A 15,552-nucleotide genomic window follows, 5' to 3' on the forward strand; every position below is an offset into this window, starting at 1 on the left:
CAGCTTTTTCTGCTTATGTGGTGCTGAGGAATCAAACCCAGGGCCTCATGCATGCAAGGCAAGCACTCTACCACTGAGCCACCTTCCCAGCCCATGTTAGGTTCTTTTGAAGCAGCTGTTTTCTATACTTTATCTTTTTCCCTTTTACATATGTGTGTGTGTGTGTGTGTGTGTGTGCGCGCACACACACACACACAAAGAGACAGAGCTCCACTATCATAGATTGTTTTGTGTTGCTGAATGTGAATTTTTGAACTTTCAGTTTGCTGCTGCTTCACATTTGGATACCATGACTTAGAGTAGGCTACGTAGAAAGTCACATGAAGATTGCTTATGTAGATGAGGCATAAAGAAAAAAACTTGGGTCTCTTCATAGCTAAAGGTAGCAATGGAATTAACCTATCAATTCTGTGACTTTTTTTGTAAGCATTAGTTTATATAAAGGAGGGTTTCATTATGGTATTTCCATGTGTATAATCAGTGTATTCTAATTAATCTTCCCTTCCTCTGCAACACCTCCTTACCCTTAGAAAACATAAAAATGAGGGGTTGGTAGAGTGCTAACCAATGAGGCAAAGCATTAGGTACCAGATTTAAGTCCTGATCTCGCTCAAAAAAAAAAAAAAACCAGAACAATACTTTAGCTGAGTGCTGGTGGCTCACACCTAGCTAGCTACTCAGAAGGCTGAGATCTGAGGATCTGGTAGGAAAGTCCCTGAGACTCTTATCTCCTGTTAACCACAGAAAACTGGAAGTAGCACTCAAAGGGGTAGAGTGCTAGCTTGAGCAAAAGAGCTCAAGGACAGCACCCAAGCCCTGAGCTCAGACCCCATGACTGAAGGGGGTTGGGGGAGAAAGAAGCTTAAAAATGGGTGAAACTTGGTTTCCTGCTTAGAGTGGTTCTAGTTGTTAGGGAGCCTGAGGCAGGAGAATGCCTTACGCACCAAATTTCAAAGCCAGCATAGGAAAAGAGACTCTTATCTTTGAGAAAGAAATCATGTTTGCTGCTGCTGATGCCTTATTTTATAATTTGGGGTTTGTTTTAATGGAAATTTTTATTTTGTTTTTTTTTTGTTGTTGTTGTTGCTTTTGCCTGATGTTTGGAGTGAACATTGAATGACTAGTAGTTTAATCCAATGGCAAGAACCACAATGGAGTGCTTATGCAACATAGAGTGACCCAAATATTTGCTTTTTTGTCATTATTTCTGCTGTTTATTGACTTTAGGTATCTATCTTGAAAGAAAGAAAAAAAGCAGCCACTGGAACAGTAACTATTGAATTGATTTAAAATAGAAATTGATAGTTGTTAGACACTGTGGTAAATTACCCTCTTAAATCTTCCCTGCATCTTACAATGACCCTCATGCTGTACCTATAATATTCTGAATGTACAAGTCATTTAAGGCAGAAACTATATGAGGAATGGCCTTTGTATTCCATGTGCATTCTTAAAAATACCTATCTTCAGTTCTTTAGAGTACTGAAAATAAAAACAAATATTCACACTTTTCAATGCATAACTTTTTTATTTCAGGAAATTCCACTTTCAGAAATTCTGCGAGTATCTTCACCACGAGATTTCACAAACATTTCACAAGGCAGCAACCCACACTGTTTTGAAATCATCACTGATACTATGGTATACTTTGTTGGAGAGAACAATGGGGACAGCTCTCACAATCCTGTTCTAGCTGCCACTGGAGTTGGACTTGATATAGCACAGAGCTGGGAGAAAGCAATTCGCCAAGCTCTCATGCCTGTGACCCCTCAAGCAAGTGTTTGCACTTCTCCTGGCCAAGGGAAAGAGCACAGTAAGCAATAATCTGCTTTATTTTTAAGCATTTGGGGTGGGGTATAGTTGTGTTTCTTGTGCAGTTTTTTTTCTTTATGCTTTGTTTTCTGCTGGTTACTACAGCTTGAACCATGCACACACTCAACGCTCATGGCTTGTATAATGCCACTTCAACCACACACAGCTCCACTTCTGGCTTTTTGGTGGTTAATTTGAAATACATCTCTTAGATTTTTCTCCTCAAACAAGCTGGCTCCAAACCTCAATTCTCAGATCTCTGCATTCTGAGTAGTAGTATAGGTATAAGCCACAAACACCCAGTACTTTTGTCCATTTTTAATGTTTCCTGTTAAGTTTTGCCTTAAGTAACCAATATCATTAGTAAACTACTCTTGTGAAATTATGATATAATCATATACTCAAACAGTGCCTTTAACTAGGCATTCCAGTGTGAACAATCTGTTGTATGATGTTATTCAAGTACTTTACCTCTGTATAGAAGTCCCTACTTCCTAGAGTTGTGAAAAGGAACCTACATAAAGAAGAATGTTTAGCATCTATGAGGTCACTTAGTGACTAGTATTTGTACTCTGTTTCATGGTGGGATATAAATAAATAATAATGTACTGTGTTTATATCATATTCATGAACTCTGTAAAGGCAGAACTACTATTGTTTAAGCAAATTAAAACATTCAAAAATACTAAAAGTATTAAAAAATAAGGGGCTGGGAAGGTGCTCAGTGGTAAAGCGTTTGCCTTGCATGCATTAGGCCCTGGGTTCAATTCCTCAGCACCACATAAGCTGGGGGAAAAAAAGCCAGAAGTGGTGCTGTTGCTTAAGTGGTAGAGTGCTAGCCTTGAGCTGAAGAGCTGAGGGACAGCGCCCAGGCCCAGAGTTCAGGCCCCACAACCGGACACCCCCCCAAAAAAAAAGTATTGAAAATATATTCTATGACAACAAAATATATAATTTAATATATATAATTAAATATTTTTATAATTAAATGTTTAATTTAAAAGTGAATGATTAAAATCATAATGCCACTTGGCATTATATTATGGATAAACCATTCATGAGACATAAGCACAATTATATAAAAATAAATGTCAGCCAATTTTAATTGCACCTATTTTAATTTACCTGTGTTTTACACAACTCTTTATTGCATAGTAGGCTCTGTGCTAGAATACAATAGAAATTCAAGAATTGTAAAAGCTGTTTAGGGAAATGCAACATACATGTTAGTAGTATAATCTAGAATAGTTTAAAAATGCATACTCTAAAATCTCAAATCGGAACAGAAAAGAGTAAGCAAAGACTGCACAGTAGAAAAGTCTGATTTGGACTTCAGGAAGAAATAAGATAGGCTGAGCTAAATGGGAGAGATGGAGGAACTTGTACTAACTCTAGTTGAAGAGACAGGTATGTCAGAGGGATGAGGGTTATGAGTCATGTCCATGTTTGGTGTTTCATATTAACTTGGAGGAAGCCAAGTTGATGGATATTTCACAGGGGTTCTTAAGTTCTGGACTGTTTTAGACAGAATTCTGAGATTTTAATTAAAACCCATGACCCTTTCCCCCGAAAATATACAGATACACATGCATATTTTAATGTGTCCTTTCTAAGGATCTAGAGATCTTCTCAAGCTCAACCTTAAACTTCCTCAAGTAAAGAGTCTCTAAAGGCAGTCAAGACTCTAAAAGAGTCTTTTAGAGACAGTTAAGACTCTAAAAGAGTTAAGACTAAAGATTCTACAGCCTGGTTCCAGTGGGTCATACTAGTAATCCGAGCTACTTAGGAGACTGAGATACAGTGGATTATAGTTGGAAGCCATCCTGGGCAGAGAAGTCCATGGGACTTAAAAAAGGCAAGGCTAGAGATGTGGCTCAAGTAGTAGAGTGACAGCCAAGCAAACAAGCTGGGAAAGCTCAAAGCCCCAGGACTGCTCAAAAGAGTGAAGATTCTTGAACTTGTAAGCCTCGTTCTGTTGTTAACTTACTTATGTGGTCTTGGACTCTTCAGTTCTCTTATTATCTAAACTGGAATAGTATATGAATGCAAGGCATTTAACCATGGTGATTGATACATAAGCGCAGTACTATCACTCTGCTGTTCTGGCTGTTATATGTCTGTCTGACACAGAAAGAAGTTTAAATTGGAGGGCTGGGAAGGTGGTTCAGTGGTAGAGTGTTTGCCTTGCATGCATGAGGCACTGGGTGCAATTTCTCAGCACCACATGAGCAGAAAAAGCTAGAAGTGGCGCTGTGGCCTTGAACTGAAGAGCTGAGGGACAGCGCCCAGGCCTAGAGTTCAGGCCCCACAACCGACAAAAAAAAGAAATTAAAACTAGATAGATCTAAGAGCAGAAGTCTTTGAAGGAAAATGAGGAGAAGACAAACTAGGAAAGAAACTACCAAAAAGGAATTTTAGACACAGTAATTTCATTTATGCTATGTCTTAATCATTAATATTTAAAATTAGAATTATTTTAAAGATTTAAACTGGCTTTATTTAAAATGGAATTCTTGACAATCATTTCCATTTTTTGATGTTTTTTTATTTCCAAAATACTATACAGAGAGGTTACAGTTACATGAACAAGATAATGAGTACATTTCTTATCCAGCATTGTTGCCTCCTCCTTTGATGTTTTATTTCTATATTGCTAATTTTTTTTTTTTTTTTTTTTGGTTGGTTGTAGGTCTTGAACTTGGCCTGGGTACTATCCCTGAACTCTTCGGCTCAAGGCTAGCGCTCTACCATTTGAGCCACACTTCCAGTTTTCTGGTGGTTAACTGGTTAACAGACATTCCTGCCTGGGCTGGCTTTGAACCAGGATCCTCAGATCTCAGCTTCCTGAGTAGATAGGATTACAGGTGTGAGCCACTGGTGCCCGGTGCTATTTTATATTTTTATATTGGGAGTTCAAAAGGAAATTTTTTATTTTGTTTTGTGTTCAAGATTCTAGATGTATGGTGGCTATTCTCTTATTTATTATTTTATTTCCCTTTATCTTGTCAGTAACTTTTTTTGCTTACCAAAGCAATATGTTTAAACTTTATAGAAACATTATGTAAAGTGAAAAAGCTTTCTTTTCCTTTTTTTTTTTTTTGCGGTTGTGGGGCCTGAACTCTGGGCGCTGGCCCCAGCTCTTTAGCTCAAGGCTAGTGCTCTACCACTTGAGCCACAGCTCTACTTTCAGCTTTTTCTGCTTATGTGGTGCTGAGGAATTGAACCCAGGGCCTCATGCATGCAAGGCAAGCACTCTACCACTAAGCACCTTCCCAGCCCCTCCTTTACTTTTGTAATACCCATCCTCATCCCCAATCCTATATTCTGGCCTCAAGAAAACATAATTAATAGTTTGCTGTATATTTCTTGATTGAGGAAAGACGTAGGATGCCATTTTTTTTAACAAAAAGGTAGTCATACACTTTTGTGGGTTTTTTTTGCAATTTTCTTTAATAATATATATCAGACATATTTCAGTATTATATGTTTTACTGATTTTAAATTTTTAATGGAAGTGATGCATGCTTTTTATGTTTAAAAAAAATGCAGACAGTCCAGGCATTGGTGGCTCATGTTCATAGTCCTAGCTACTCAGGAGGCTGAGATCTGAGGATCACAGTTCAAAGGCAGCCTGGGCAGGAAAGTCCACGAGACTCTTATCTCCAATAAACTACTCAAAAAAAGCTGGAAGTGGTGCTGTGGCTCAAGTGGTAGAGTGCTCACCTTGAGCACAGAGAGGCTCAGGGACAGAGCCCAGGTCCTGAGTTCAAGCCCCAGGACCAGCAAAAAACAAAAATCACAGACATAATGTTTACATACATATGCATGCACATACACACACATGCACGTAAGTACGCTCAGACACTAGTGCTCCACAACTACTTTTTTGGAGTGTCAGTGCTGGTGATCGAAAGCCAGACTACACATACTCTTATCATTAAACTACATCTTCAACTGCCCTTCTTAAATTCATATAACATCACAACTAGCTTTCTTACTATAGTCCTATATCATTTACTAATTTTAAGTTTAGAGTATATAGACTGGTGCCAGTGTCTGAAGTCAGCCCAGGCAGGAAAATCTGTGACTATTTCCAATTAACAATGAAAAAAGCCAGAAGTGGAGTTATGGCTTAATTGGTAGAACACTATAGTCTTGAGCAAAATGAAAAACATTTAAGGGCAGTGCCCAAAAGTTTAAAGCCTAGGACTTGCACAAAATAAAAAAAATTTAGAGTATTACTTTGTACAAATGTGTTACTATATTTTACTTAATTTTTTTGATGGGTTAGTATCATGTGTGTAAATTTTTAATGTATTTATTAACTATTGTAACATTTTAAGTTTGATATATTCTTCACATGTGAGTAGAAATATGGTTAAGATATCAGTAATTTTTTTTCTTAACCACCATTCTTATATTTTACAGAAGATTTGGCTACCAGTATCTCTGTATCCAATTGTCAGGTCCAGGAGAATGTGGTAAGTAACAATTGTAGCTGATATGCAAATTGGGTGCATCAAATAAAGAAAGTGCAAAATTTATTAAAGAAATGTTTATTGCCCAGAGTACTGGGCAGTTTGTTAAGACTGAACTTTGTGGGTGATACTTGCCCTAAGAAGTTCTGAGTTATAGAAGAAACCTAAGGCAGGGGCAGATTTGTTTTCTTTTTAGTTACTTTTCAGGTATAGTTGCTCATATTTTTGCTTGGGCATGGCTATATACTATAATCTTCTTACCTCACATACTTTTCCTTAAAGTCACTATGAACTTTGAATTTTTCTTTCAAATCAAAGATAGCAGTCTCGGTCCCTCCACCCTACCCTATTCCCTTCTTCTTTCTCTTTGCAGTGCAAGATAACAGTCTGTTACTAATTTAATCTGTAAAACTTTGTTCTTTCTTGTATGTGTGCGTACTTATGCATGTGTGTGCATGTGTTGGTCCTGGGACTTGAATTCAGCTTGGGCATTATTCCTGAATTTCTTTTGCTCAAGGCTAGCACTCTATCACTTAAGCAAAACTTCACTTCCAGCATTTTTGGGAGTAGTTAATTGGAGATAAATTGGCCTTTTCTGCTTGGGCTGGATTTGAACCACAATCCTCAGATCTCCGCCTCCTTAGCTAGGATTACAGATGGAGCCACCAGTACCTAGCGTTCTTCTTCTTTAAAAAAAAAAAATGGTAATTTCTCTTGCAGCTCACTACAAATATTATCTAAATCATTTTTTTCCTATAGGTATTCCTATGGAAAACTTCATATGTACATTATCACAGTATGAGTTTTTTTTCTAGAATATAGAGAGCCTTTGTTTCATAAAATACTTTGTGCTTTATAAAAATTCATTGATTTACTAAATCAGAGATACTGTCAGTGTTTTATAGAGAAAAGTAATGCTGCTTACTTTCTCCTGATAGGATATCAGCAGTGTTTACCAGATCTTTGCAGATGAGGTGCTTGGCTCAGGCCAATTTGGCATTGTTTATGGAGGTAAGAAACTACAATCTTTTGTGTTGCAAATATTATAGAAAAATGGTGAAATTTAAAAATATCAGTTACTTGGTCATCTCCTTGTGATCAGGTAGCCTTTTTCTCAACTACTGACTTGTGTTCTTTCAATTAAATCCTTTTCACTAAAGTTGAAAAGTCCTTAATTTCAAATGCAGAAAGGAAAATGTATCAAAGAATCAGGAAATTAGTTTTACAACAGTATCTTTTCTTATAGTTCACACATATGTGTTTGTGGGTTGGGGGATATTGAAGTTAATATTGGATTATGTGGACTCACTAAAATGTGTAGTCTGACACAAATGGCAGCATTTGTCTACTGTTAGCATCATAGCATCAATGAGATCTTAGTCTATTCTATGTCTTAGAATGTAGATGAAGTCATTGACCTTCCTATGTCTCTGTATCTTCATCTGCTTGATGGAACGAATAAAATCTGACCAGCATAGCTCTCAGGGTTGTTAATTTCAATTCAAGTTAATCTAATGTGTACATATAAGTACTTCATTAAGCCATAATCCCATATTAAGAAAATGTTAACCCTTATCCATTCCCTTGTGTCCAATCTTGTTCTTTTATACCATCTTGGAGTAAATCTTTCCAAAAACCCACATCTAATAATCTTGTCATTTTTACTGCTTGAATCTGTAGCATTTAAACATTGTCTAGTATGTAATAGGTTCAAAATAACTAGTTCAAATCAATGAATAAATGAGTGGCTATTTATTTAACACAATTACGTTTTAAGTCTCTTATATCTAAAATATAAGGCCTTCCAGAATGGGATCTACCATGGTTAATCAGTCTGCTGATTCAAGAAAACCTGGACTAAGCCAGGTGCCAGTGGATCACACCTATAAATCCTAAGTACTCAGGAGGCTGAGATCTAAGGATCACAGTTTGAAGCCAAACTGGGCAGAAAAGTCCCCAGTGAAACTCTTATCTCCAAATAACCACTCAAAAACTGGAGGTGTTGCTGGGGCTCAAATTCATAGAGCCTTGTGTAAAAGAAGCTCAGAGGCAGCACCCATGCCCTGGGTTAAAGCCCCACAACCAACAAAAAAGAAAACCTAGAATAAAATTAATTCATAATTTATTAGGTTTTTGTTGTTGTTGTTTTTTATCTGGGTTGTTTTGTTTTTGCTGGTCCTGGTACTTGAATTCTGGGCCTGGGTACAGTCCCTGAAATTGCTCAAGGCTAGCACTCTACCACTTGAGCCTACATTGCCACTTCTGGCTTTTTTTGTGATTAATTGGATATAAAAGTCTCACAGGCTTTCCTGTCCCAGCTGTCATTGAACCATTTTCCTCAGATCTTAGCTTCCTAAGTAGGTAGGATTACAGGAATGAACCACTGTTGCCCAGCTTCATTAGTATTTTTATCTTGACAGTATCTACAGCCTCTGTTAGAGCATTTAGCTCACTTATTTAGCAAGGTCAATTACTTTTCAGCAAGCAAGCACATTTAAATATTCTGCAATTTCAGATAAGGAAAGTTCCTATAAAAGGAAAACTAATGAAAATTTTGTATAGCAAGAAAACATATCACTTTTTAATATGAAGAGTAAAAGAATGTAGAGAAAGAAAAAAAAAACAAAGAAAAAAATATGAGTATATACACACAGTTCTCCACACCGTCTATGGACAGCTTCCCAACAAATCTTTTGTATTGTATGTTAAATGTTAATTTGCTTCTTTTCTATTTTTTTTAATAGGAAAACATAGAAAGACTGGAAGGGATGTGGCTATTAAAGTAATTGATAAAATGAGGTTCCCCACAAAGCAGGAAAGTCAGCTTCGTAATGAAGTAGCTATTTTACAGGTAATATAATTAATAGTAATATAATTAATAGTAATCATTTTTAAAATTGACTCATCAAGTCTTAGCTCCAAACACATGCTCTTTCTTCTTTGCCTTATTGGATCATGTGTGTGTATGCATGTCCAATTGTGAGTTTTCAGGTGTTCTTTGCTATGTGTAAATTTAAATATATATATATGTATATATATATGATTAACTTTAGCTTACTTTCTATATGAACTACAGTAGAATCTGAATTTATTCAGCAAATACACTTTTTTAAAGGAAAGTTTTCAAAACATGGCTCATTGATTGAAATTAGTTCTACAAGATATGAGCATTGTAGGCAGATTTTCTGCATATATATAAAGGAACCTAATGCATTTTTATAGTCACACCACCCTGTGGCTCTTCTCAGCTGTATCAGCTTCACTTTGTCATTTTTACCCTCAGTTGTTGTTATATATCTACATATCAAACAGTACTGTGTTGAGCTTGGTATAATCATTTTTTACCAGTAGCCCAAGGGCATTCAAACTTTTCTTTCCCATGTCCCCCATCTTTAAGAAGAAAGTATTGAGAATACTGTTTTGCCTTTCCAGTAGCAAGGAGGGGGGAAAGTTATAGAATCATTGATTCAGAAAGGACCACACAGTTTATTCAGGAATATTCAGTCTTACTGTTACAGTGTTTAATGGTGATCAGCTCTGCCTTGCTGTCTGCTTAATAGAAATGAACACATATGAAAATGGCAGCATTGCCCAAAGCTATCTACAAATTGAATAATACCCATCAAAATTCCAACAACATTCTTCAACTATATGGAAGAAGCAATTCAAAAAATTCATATGGACTAATAGAAGACCCTGAATAGCAAAAACAATCAATCCTTAGCAGGAATACCACTGGAGGAATATCAATACCAAACTTCAAACTATTACAAAGCTGTAGTAATAAAAACAGCTTGGTACTGACACAAGAATTGACCTGAAGAGCAATGGAATCGAAGACTCAGAAATGAATCCACAGACCTATAGCCACCTAATACTTGATAAGGGAGCCAAAAACAGGATGGAGAAAGATAGCTTCTTCAATAAATGATGCTATCAGATTTGGCTATATATATATATGCAGAAAAATGAAGTTAGGTCCTTATATATCACCCTGTACCAGAATCAACTCGAAATGGATCAGAGATCTTAGTGTAAGACCAGATACCCTGAAAATATTACAAGAAGGGGTAGCGAAAACACTAAGGCAGGCTCCTTGGCACAGGTCAAAACTTTCTAAGTAAAGATTCAGAAACAACAAATCAAAGAAAGGTTAGATAAATGGGATTTCATCAAACCGAAGAGTTTCTGCATGGCAAAGGACATAGCAAGATAAATAGAAAGTCCACAGAATGGGAGATCATCTGTACTAGCTATACAACAGACAAAGGCCTCATATCTTAAATATCCTTGGAGCTCAGAAAATTAACCCCCCACAAAAAAATCCTCAAAGAACCAGCCAGCCCATTAATAAGTGGGCTAGACTTAAAGAGAGTCTACTCTGAAGAGGAAATAACAACCAAGAGACACATGAAATGTTCAACATCTCTGGCCATAAAAGAAATGCAAAGCAAAACAACATTGAGATTCCACCTCACCCCAATTAGAGTGGTCATTATCAAGAAAACTATAATAATAGATGCTGGCAGGAATGTTGCTAAAAGGGAGTGCTACTACAATGTTGGTAAACTTGTTCAACCACTCTGGAAAGCAGTATGGAGGTTCTGCAGAAGACTAAACATAGAGCTTCCCTATGACCCAGCAATCCCACTTCTACGCATCTATCTAATTGACCACAACTAGACTACACCAAAGCCACCAGCACAACCATGTTCCTTGCATTGTTCACCATAGCCAAGATACAGAATCAACCCCAGATATCCCTCAGAGGACAGATGAATTAAGAAACTAGTAAATATACACAGGGGAATTCTATGCTTCCATAGAAAGAATGACATTGAAATACTTGGAAAAAATTATACTAAGCAAAGTAAGCCAGACCCAGGGAAACACAGGCTGCATGTTTTCCCTCATTTGTAATAACTAGAATGTGCCTATAAAGTAATAACTAGAATGTGCCTGCAAGTAAAACCAATGGACAATACTTTCATTGGACGTGGACATAATTAAACAGCAATCTAAACATTCACACTATGAGAACAAAGGATATTCTTAGAGGATTGCAAGGGCTCACTAGCTGTGTGCATAAGATCATTTATACTGTTTGTGGGGTTTTTCTTCTTTCCTTTTTGGTTACATAATTCCCTGCTGTTTTTTATTTTTGTACCTTTTGTATATAAGTTAATCTTATTTGGGGGAGGTTAGGGGTAGCATAGAAACTGTGAACCAATTTAGCAGTGAAACCCCAGTGGACACTGCTGGAAATGAACTATACTACTTTGCAGGGAGGGGGAAAACTAGGAGAGAATGAGGGAGAGGATGATCCTGTTCAAATAAAATGTACTTATTACCTGAATCATGAAATTGTAACCCCTCTGTACATCAACTTTAACAATAAACTTTTTTTTTTTTTTTGCTTATGTGGTGCTGAGGAATTGAACCCAGAACTTCCTGCAGGAGAGGCAAGCACTCTACCACTGAGCCAACTTCCCAGCCCTACAATAAACTTTAAAAAAAAAAAAAAGAAATGAACACATTTTAACACCTTTTTGTTTATAAGCAGAACCAAAATCTAAAAAGGTTCCACTGTAGATGCCACTCAGCAAATTTAATCTCTTTACCAGGTGGTTCTGTTTATCAGATATACTAGACATATCCTCAAGGGCTTTTGCATGAGCTGTGCCTCTGATAAGAATACCTTCTCTCAGATGTTTGCATGACATACTCCTTTGTGTCCTTTTAAGAGTTTGTCCAAATACTATTTCCTCAATGAAGTCCTCAAATTCTGTTCAGCATTAAATGAAGTGTCTCGCCCCAGCACTCCCTTATCCTACATCTTTTCTTCAGTTACCTACCACTTCCTAAGTAAATTTGTTTCTTCTGGCATCCCATCTTTCTGGACTTTATGAGTCCATGAGGGTGTGTGAGCTTCTAGTATTAATGAATCCTAACTACATACTTAGTATTGGCACATGATAGCTCATTTAGTATCAGCTGAATAAATGTGTTATGAGGTGTGGAATGATAACGTATGTTAATTTCATTAATTATAGAAAAAGATTCATACCTATAGAAAGGTTGACAGGGCCACATCCTAGCACTTTGTGCAGCAAGGAAGAAATGAGGGAGGAGCAGACTTTGGTCTCTTAGATACATGGTAATGCAAAATGTTTCCTTTGCTCTTGCCTGAAGAAGGTAGTAGTCAGGGAAAATGTAGCAGTCTCATTAACTATGCACATGGGAAAATGTTAAGTTCGAATTTTCTAGCTTAAATATTGTAGTATGATTTCAGCATTTCCTCGTTCTCCTTGTGGAAAACCCTCCAGGGCTACCAAAGGAATAAAAAAGAGAAGCGCAAATGCTACCTTTAATTTTTAAAAATTCAGCTCTATAAAATAGTGTTTTCAAAAATTAGAAAGTAATGTTGCTGCAAGCAGGAAGAAGGGCTTAAGTGAGCTGTTTTTTCTAGTTTTCTCTAACAAGTTACTCATCTGATATCTTCCTTGGGTCACTTGGTCAAACAAAAGAGGAAAAATACGTTAAATGAAATGAAGAAAGTCACTTCAAAGATGGAAGAAGTACCGTTTACATCACTACTCTTTTAAATTACAGGGGAGGTTTTTGTTCTTTAGGGCAGTTTAGTATAAAACAGTTACATTTACCTTCATTGCTTAAGCCTTGAGTTTGTTTATTCTGTCAGTTATAGATTAATAATGGTTTATTTCTCTTGTCTTTTCTGACTTCCCTTTATAAGTACTCATGTTGATGGAATATATAAATAAAAGAATATGTAAGAGAATATCAAAAGAAAAGTAAAATAAGTTGCAAACCTATGCAAAATAAAAACAAAAGCCCTCTTGAAGAGATGACCACATATACAGAAGAAATGGAAGAAGGTCTCTACTCTTCTCTCCACTGGACAATTGGGAAAATCAGTGTCTATTCCTTATCTATTATGTTTGTTTTTTATTTTTCTAAGTTTTTTATGCTCTGTATTTCACAGTCAATTGTAACATGTTAGATATTTGCATAGTAAGATTATTTCTCTACTTAAGTTGGTCATTAAATATCTGCAACCTCTGTTCAGAATTTGCATCACCCTGGGATTGTAAACCTGGAATGTATGTTTGAAACCCCAGAACGAGTCTTTGTAGTCATGGAAAAGCTGCATGGAGATATGCTGGAAATGATTCTGTCCAGTGAGAAAAGTCGGCTTCCAGAACGTATTACTAAATTCATGGTCACACAGGTACTTCCCAGTCTTCTTTGAAACTAAAGAATAACTTATAATTAAGACAAATAGCAGTATTTTTACATACTGGGTGATTATGGAGATTGTTAATCTTAAAGACATGAAATAATACTTTTAGCTTCATCTCTGATTAACTGTATTTGATTTTTTCAAGTTACTAGACTATTCAAGAAGTAATATTGGGGATTTTCTAGGTATTAAGCAAAGCCTTTTTCTTTCATAACAGATACTTGTTGCTTTGAGGAATCTACATTTTAAGAATATTGTGCACTGTGATTTAAAGCCAGAAAATGTGCTGCTTGCCTCAGCAGAGCCCTTTCCTCAGGTGAGGTGTTCTCCAGAACCTTCTGAAGAATCATTTTAATCTAAACATGTAACATCATTTAAAAAGTGCCCACATAATGAAAAGTGACAAAAGAACAGCACATGCACCATTCCATTAAAAAGAAGAAGAAATAAAGAACCTGGCCAAATGTGTCGGTTCATATCTATAATCCGAGCTACTTGAGAAGATTGTGGTTCAGGGCCAATTTAGACAAAAAAGTTAGTACTAAGACAACTGTCTCCACTTCAGCTAACAAAAGCTGGGCATGCTGGTGCATTCCTAGAATCCGAGCTCTGTGGGAAGCCCGACTAGCCTAGGCATAAATGCAAGACCCTCTTGGAAAATAAAAGCAAAAAGGGTGAAGAATGTGGCTCAAGTTGGAGAGTACCTTCCTACCAAGTGCCTAGGTTCAAATGCCAATACTACCAAAAAAATTAAAAACAACAAAATTCAATAACTGTAACATCAATTTAGTGATATTCTAAAAGCTAAAATACAAAGGTGTTATTTATTTTTTATTTTTTGGTCAGTCGTGGGGCTTGAACTCTGGGCTTGGGCGCTGTCCTTCAGCTCTTCAGTTCAAGGCTAGTGCTCTACCATTTGGGCCACAGCACCACTTTTGGTTTTCTGAGTTGTTTATTGGAGAGAAGAGTCTCACAGACTTTCCTGCCTGGGCTGGCTTTGAACCATCCTCAGATCTCAGCCTCCTGAGTAGCTAGGATTACAGGCGTGAGCCACCAAGCCCAGCAAAGGTGTTTTTTAAGTACTGAAAAAACTCATTACGTATCACAGAGCTACAGATGTATCTGTCTGCTTTTGGGAAAAGGATCTTTCAACTTACCTACAATTGTTTTGTACTCATTATCAGTACCATTGGCAACTGCAGTGAATGATAGAGTATCATATGTAGGGACAGATGTATATGTAATATAAAATGAACATACCTTCTATTTCCAGGTGAAGTTGTGTGACTTTGGATTCGCACGCATCATTGGGGAGAAGTCATTCCGGCGATCGGTAGTGGGAACTCCAGCTTACTTAGCCCCTGAGGTTCTCAGGAGCAAAGGTTACAACCGATCTCTAGATATGTGGTCAGTGGGAGTCATCGTCTATGTTAGCCTTAGTGGCACATTTCCATTCAATGAGGATGAAGATATAAATGACCAAATCCAAAATGCTGCATTTATGTACCCACCAAATCCATGGAAAGAAATTTCTAGTGAAGGTAAAAAAAAAAAAATCACTTAAAATTCTTTGTGATTTGCACATCATCCGGTCTCTTCTGACTTCTCTATTTAGTTGTTGTTCTGATTTTATTTTCCTTATAACTTTTAGGCGTAGCAGCAATCCAGGCCTCAACTGTCTCATTTGTGAACTAGTAAAATCCTTTTAATTTCCCCCCATTAGGCACTTGTGCTTTTTAGTCATGACTGCCAAATCCATCTCAGGAAACAGTATTAAACAGTATTTTCTTTTTTTTTTGGTTGGTCGTGGTGTTTGAACTCTGGGCCTGGGCGCTATATACCCTCAGCTCTTCAGCTTAAGGCAAGTGCTCAGCGCCAGCCACTTCCGGTTTTCTAGTGATTTATTGGAGATAAGAGTCTCAAGGACTTTCCTGCCCAGGCTGGCTTTGAACTGTAATCCTCAGATCTCAGCCTCCTGAGGAGCTAGGATTATAGGCGTGA

General features: G+C 37.0%; 1 protein-coding gene across 1 annotated transcript in view; it reads left to right on the plus strand.

The window, feature by feature from the left end:
• Positions 1-15,552, plus strand: part of Prkd3 (protein kinase D3) — a 74,265-nt gene that overhangs the window by 54,745 nt on the left and 3,968 nt on the right. Inside the window, exons 9-15 of the mRNA XM_013013518.1 lie at positions 1,537-1,813; positions 6,241-6,293; positions 7,229-7,301; positions 9,035-9,141; positions 13,378-13,539; positions 13,769-13,867; positions 14,825-15,092. Of these exons, the coding sequence (XP_012868972.1) occupies positions 1,537-1,813; positions 6,241-6,293; positions 7,229-7,301; positions 9,035-9,141; positions 13,378-13,539; positions 13,769-13,867; positions 14,825-15,092 (1,039 nt within the window). The remainder of the gene's footprint in view (positions 1-1,536; positions 1,814-6,240; positions 6,294-7,228; positions 7,302-9,034; positions 9,142-13,377; positions 13,540-13,768; positions 13,868-14,824; positions 15,093-15,552) is intronic.

This window comes from Dipodomys ordii, unplaced genomic scaffold (genome assembly GCF_000151885.1).
Source record: "Dipodomys ordii isolate 6190 unplaced genomic scaffold, Dord_2.0 Scaffold20, whole genome shotgun sequence".
NCBI classification, from domain to species: Eukaryota; Metazoa; Chordata; class Mammalia; order Rodentia; family Heteromyidae; genus Dipodomys; species Dipodomys ordii.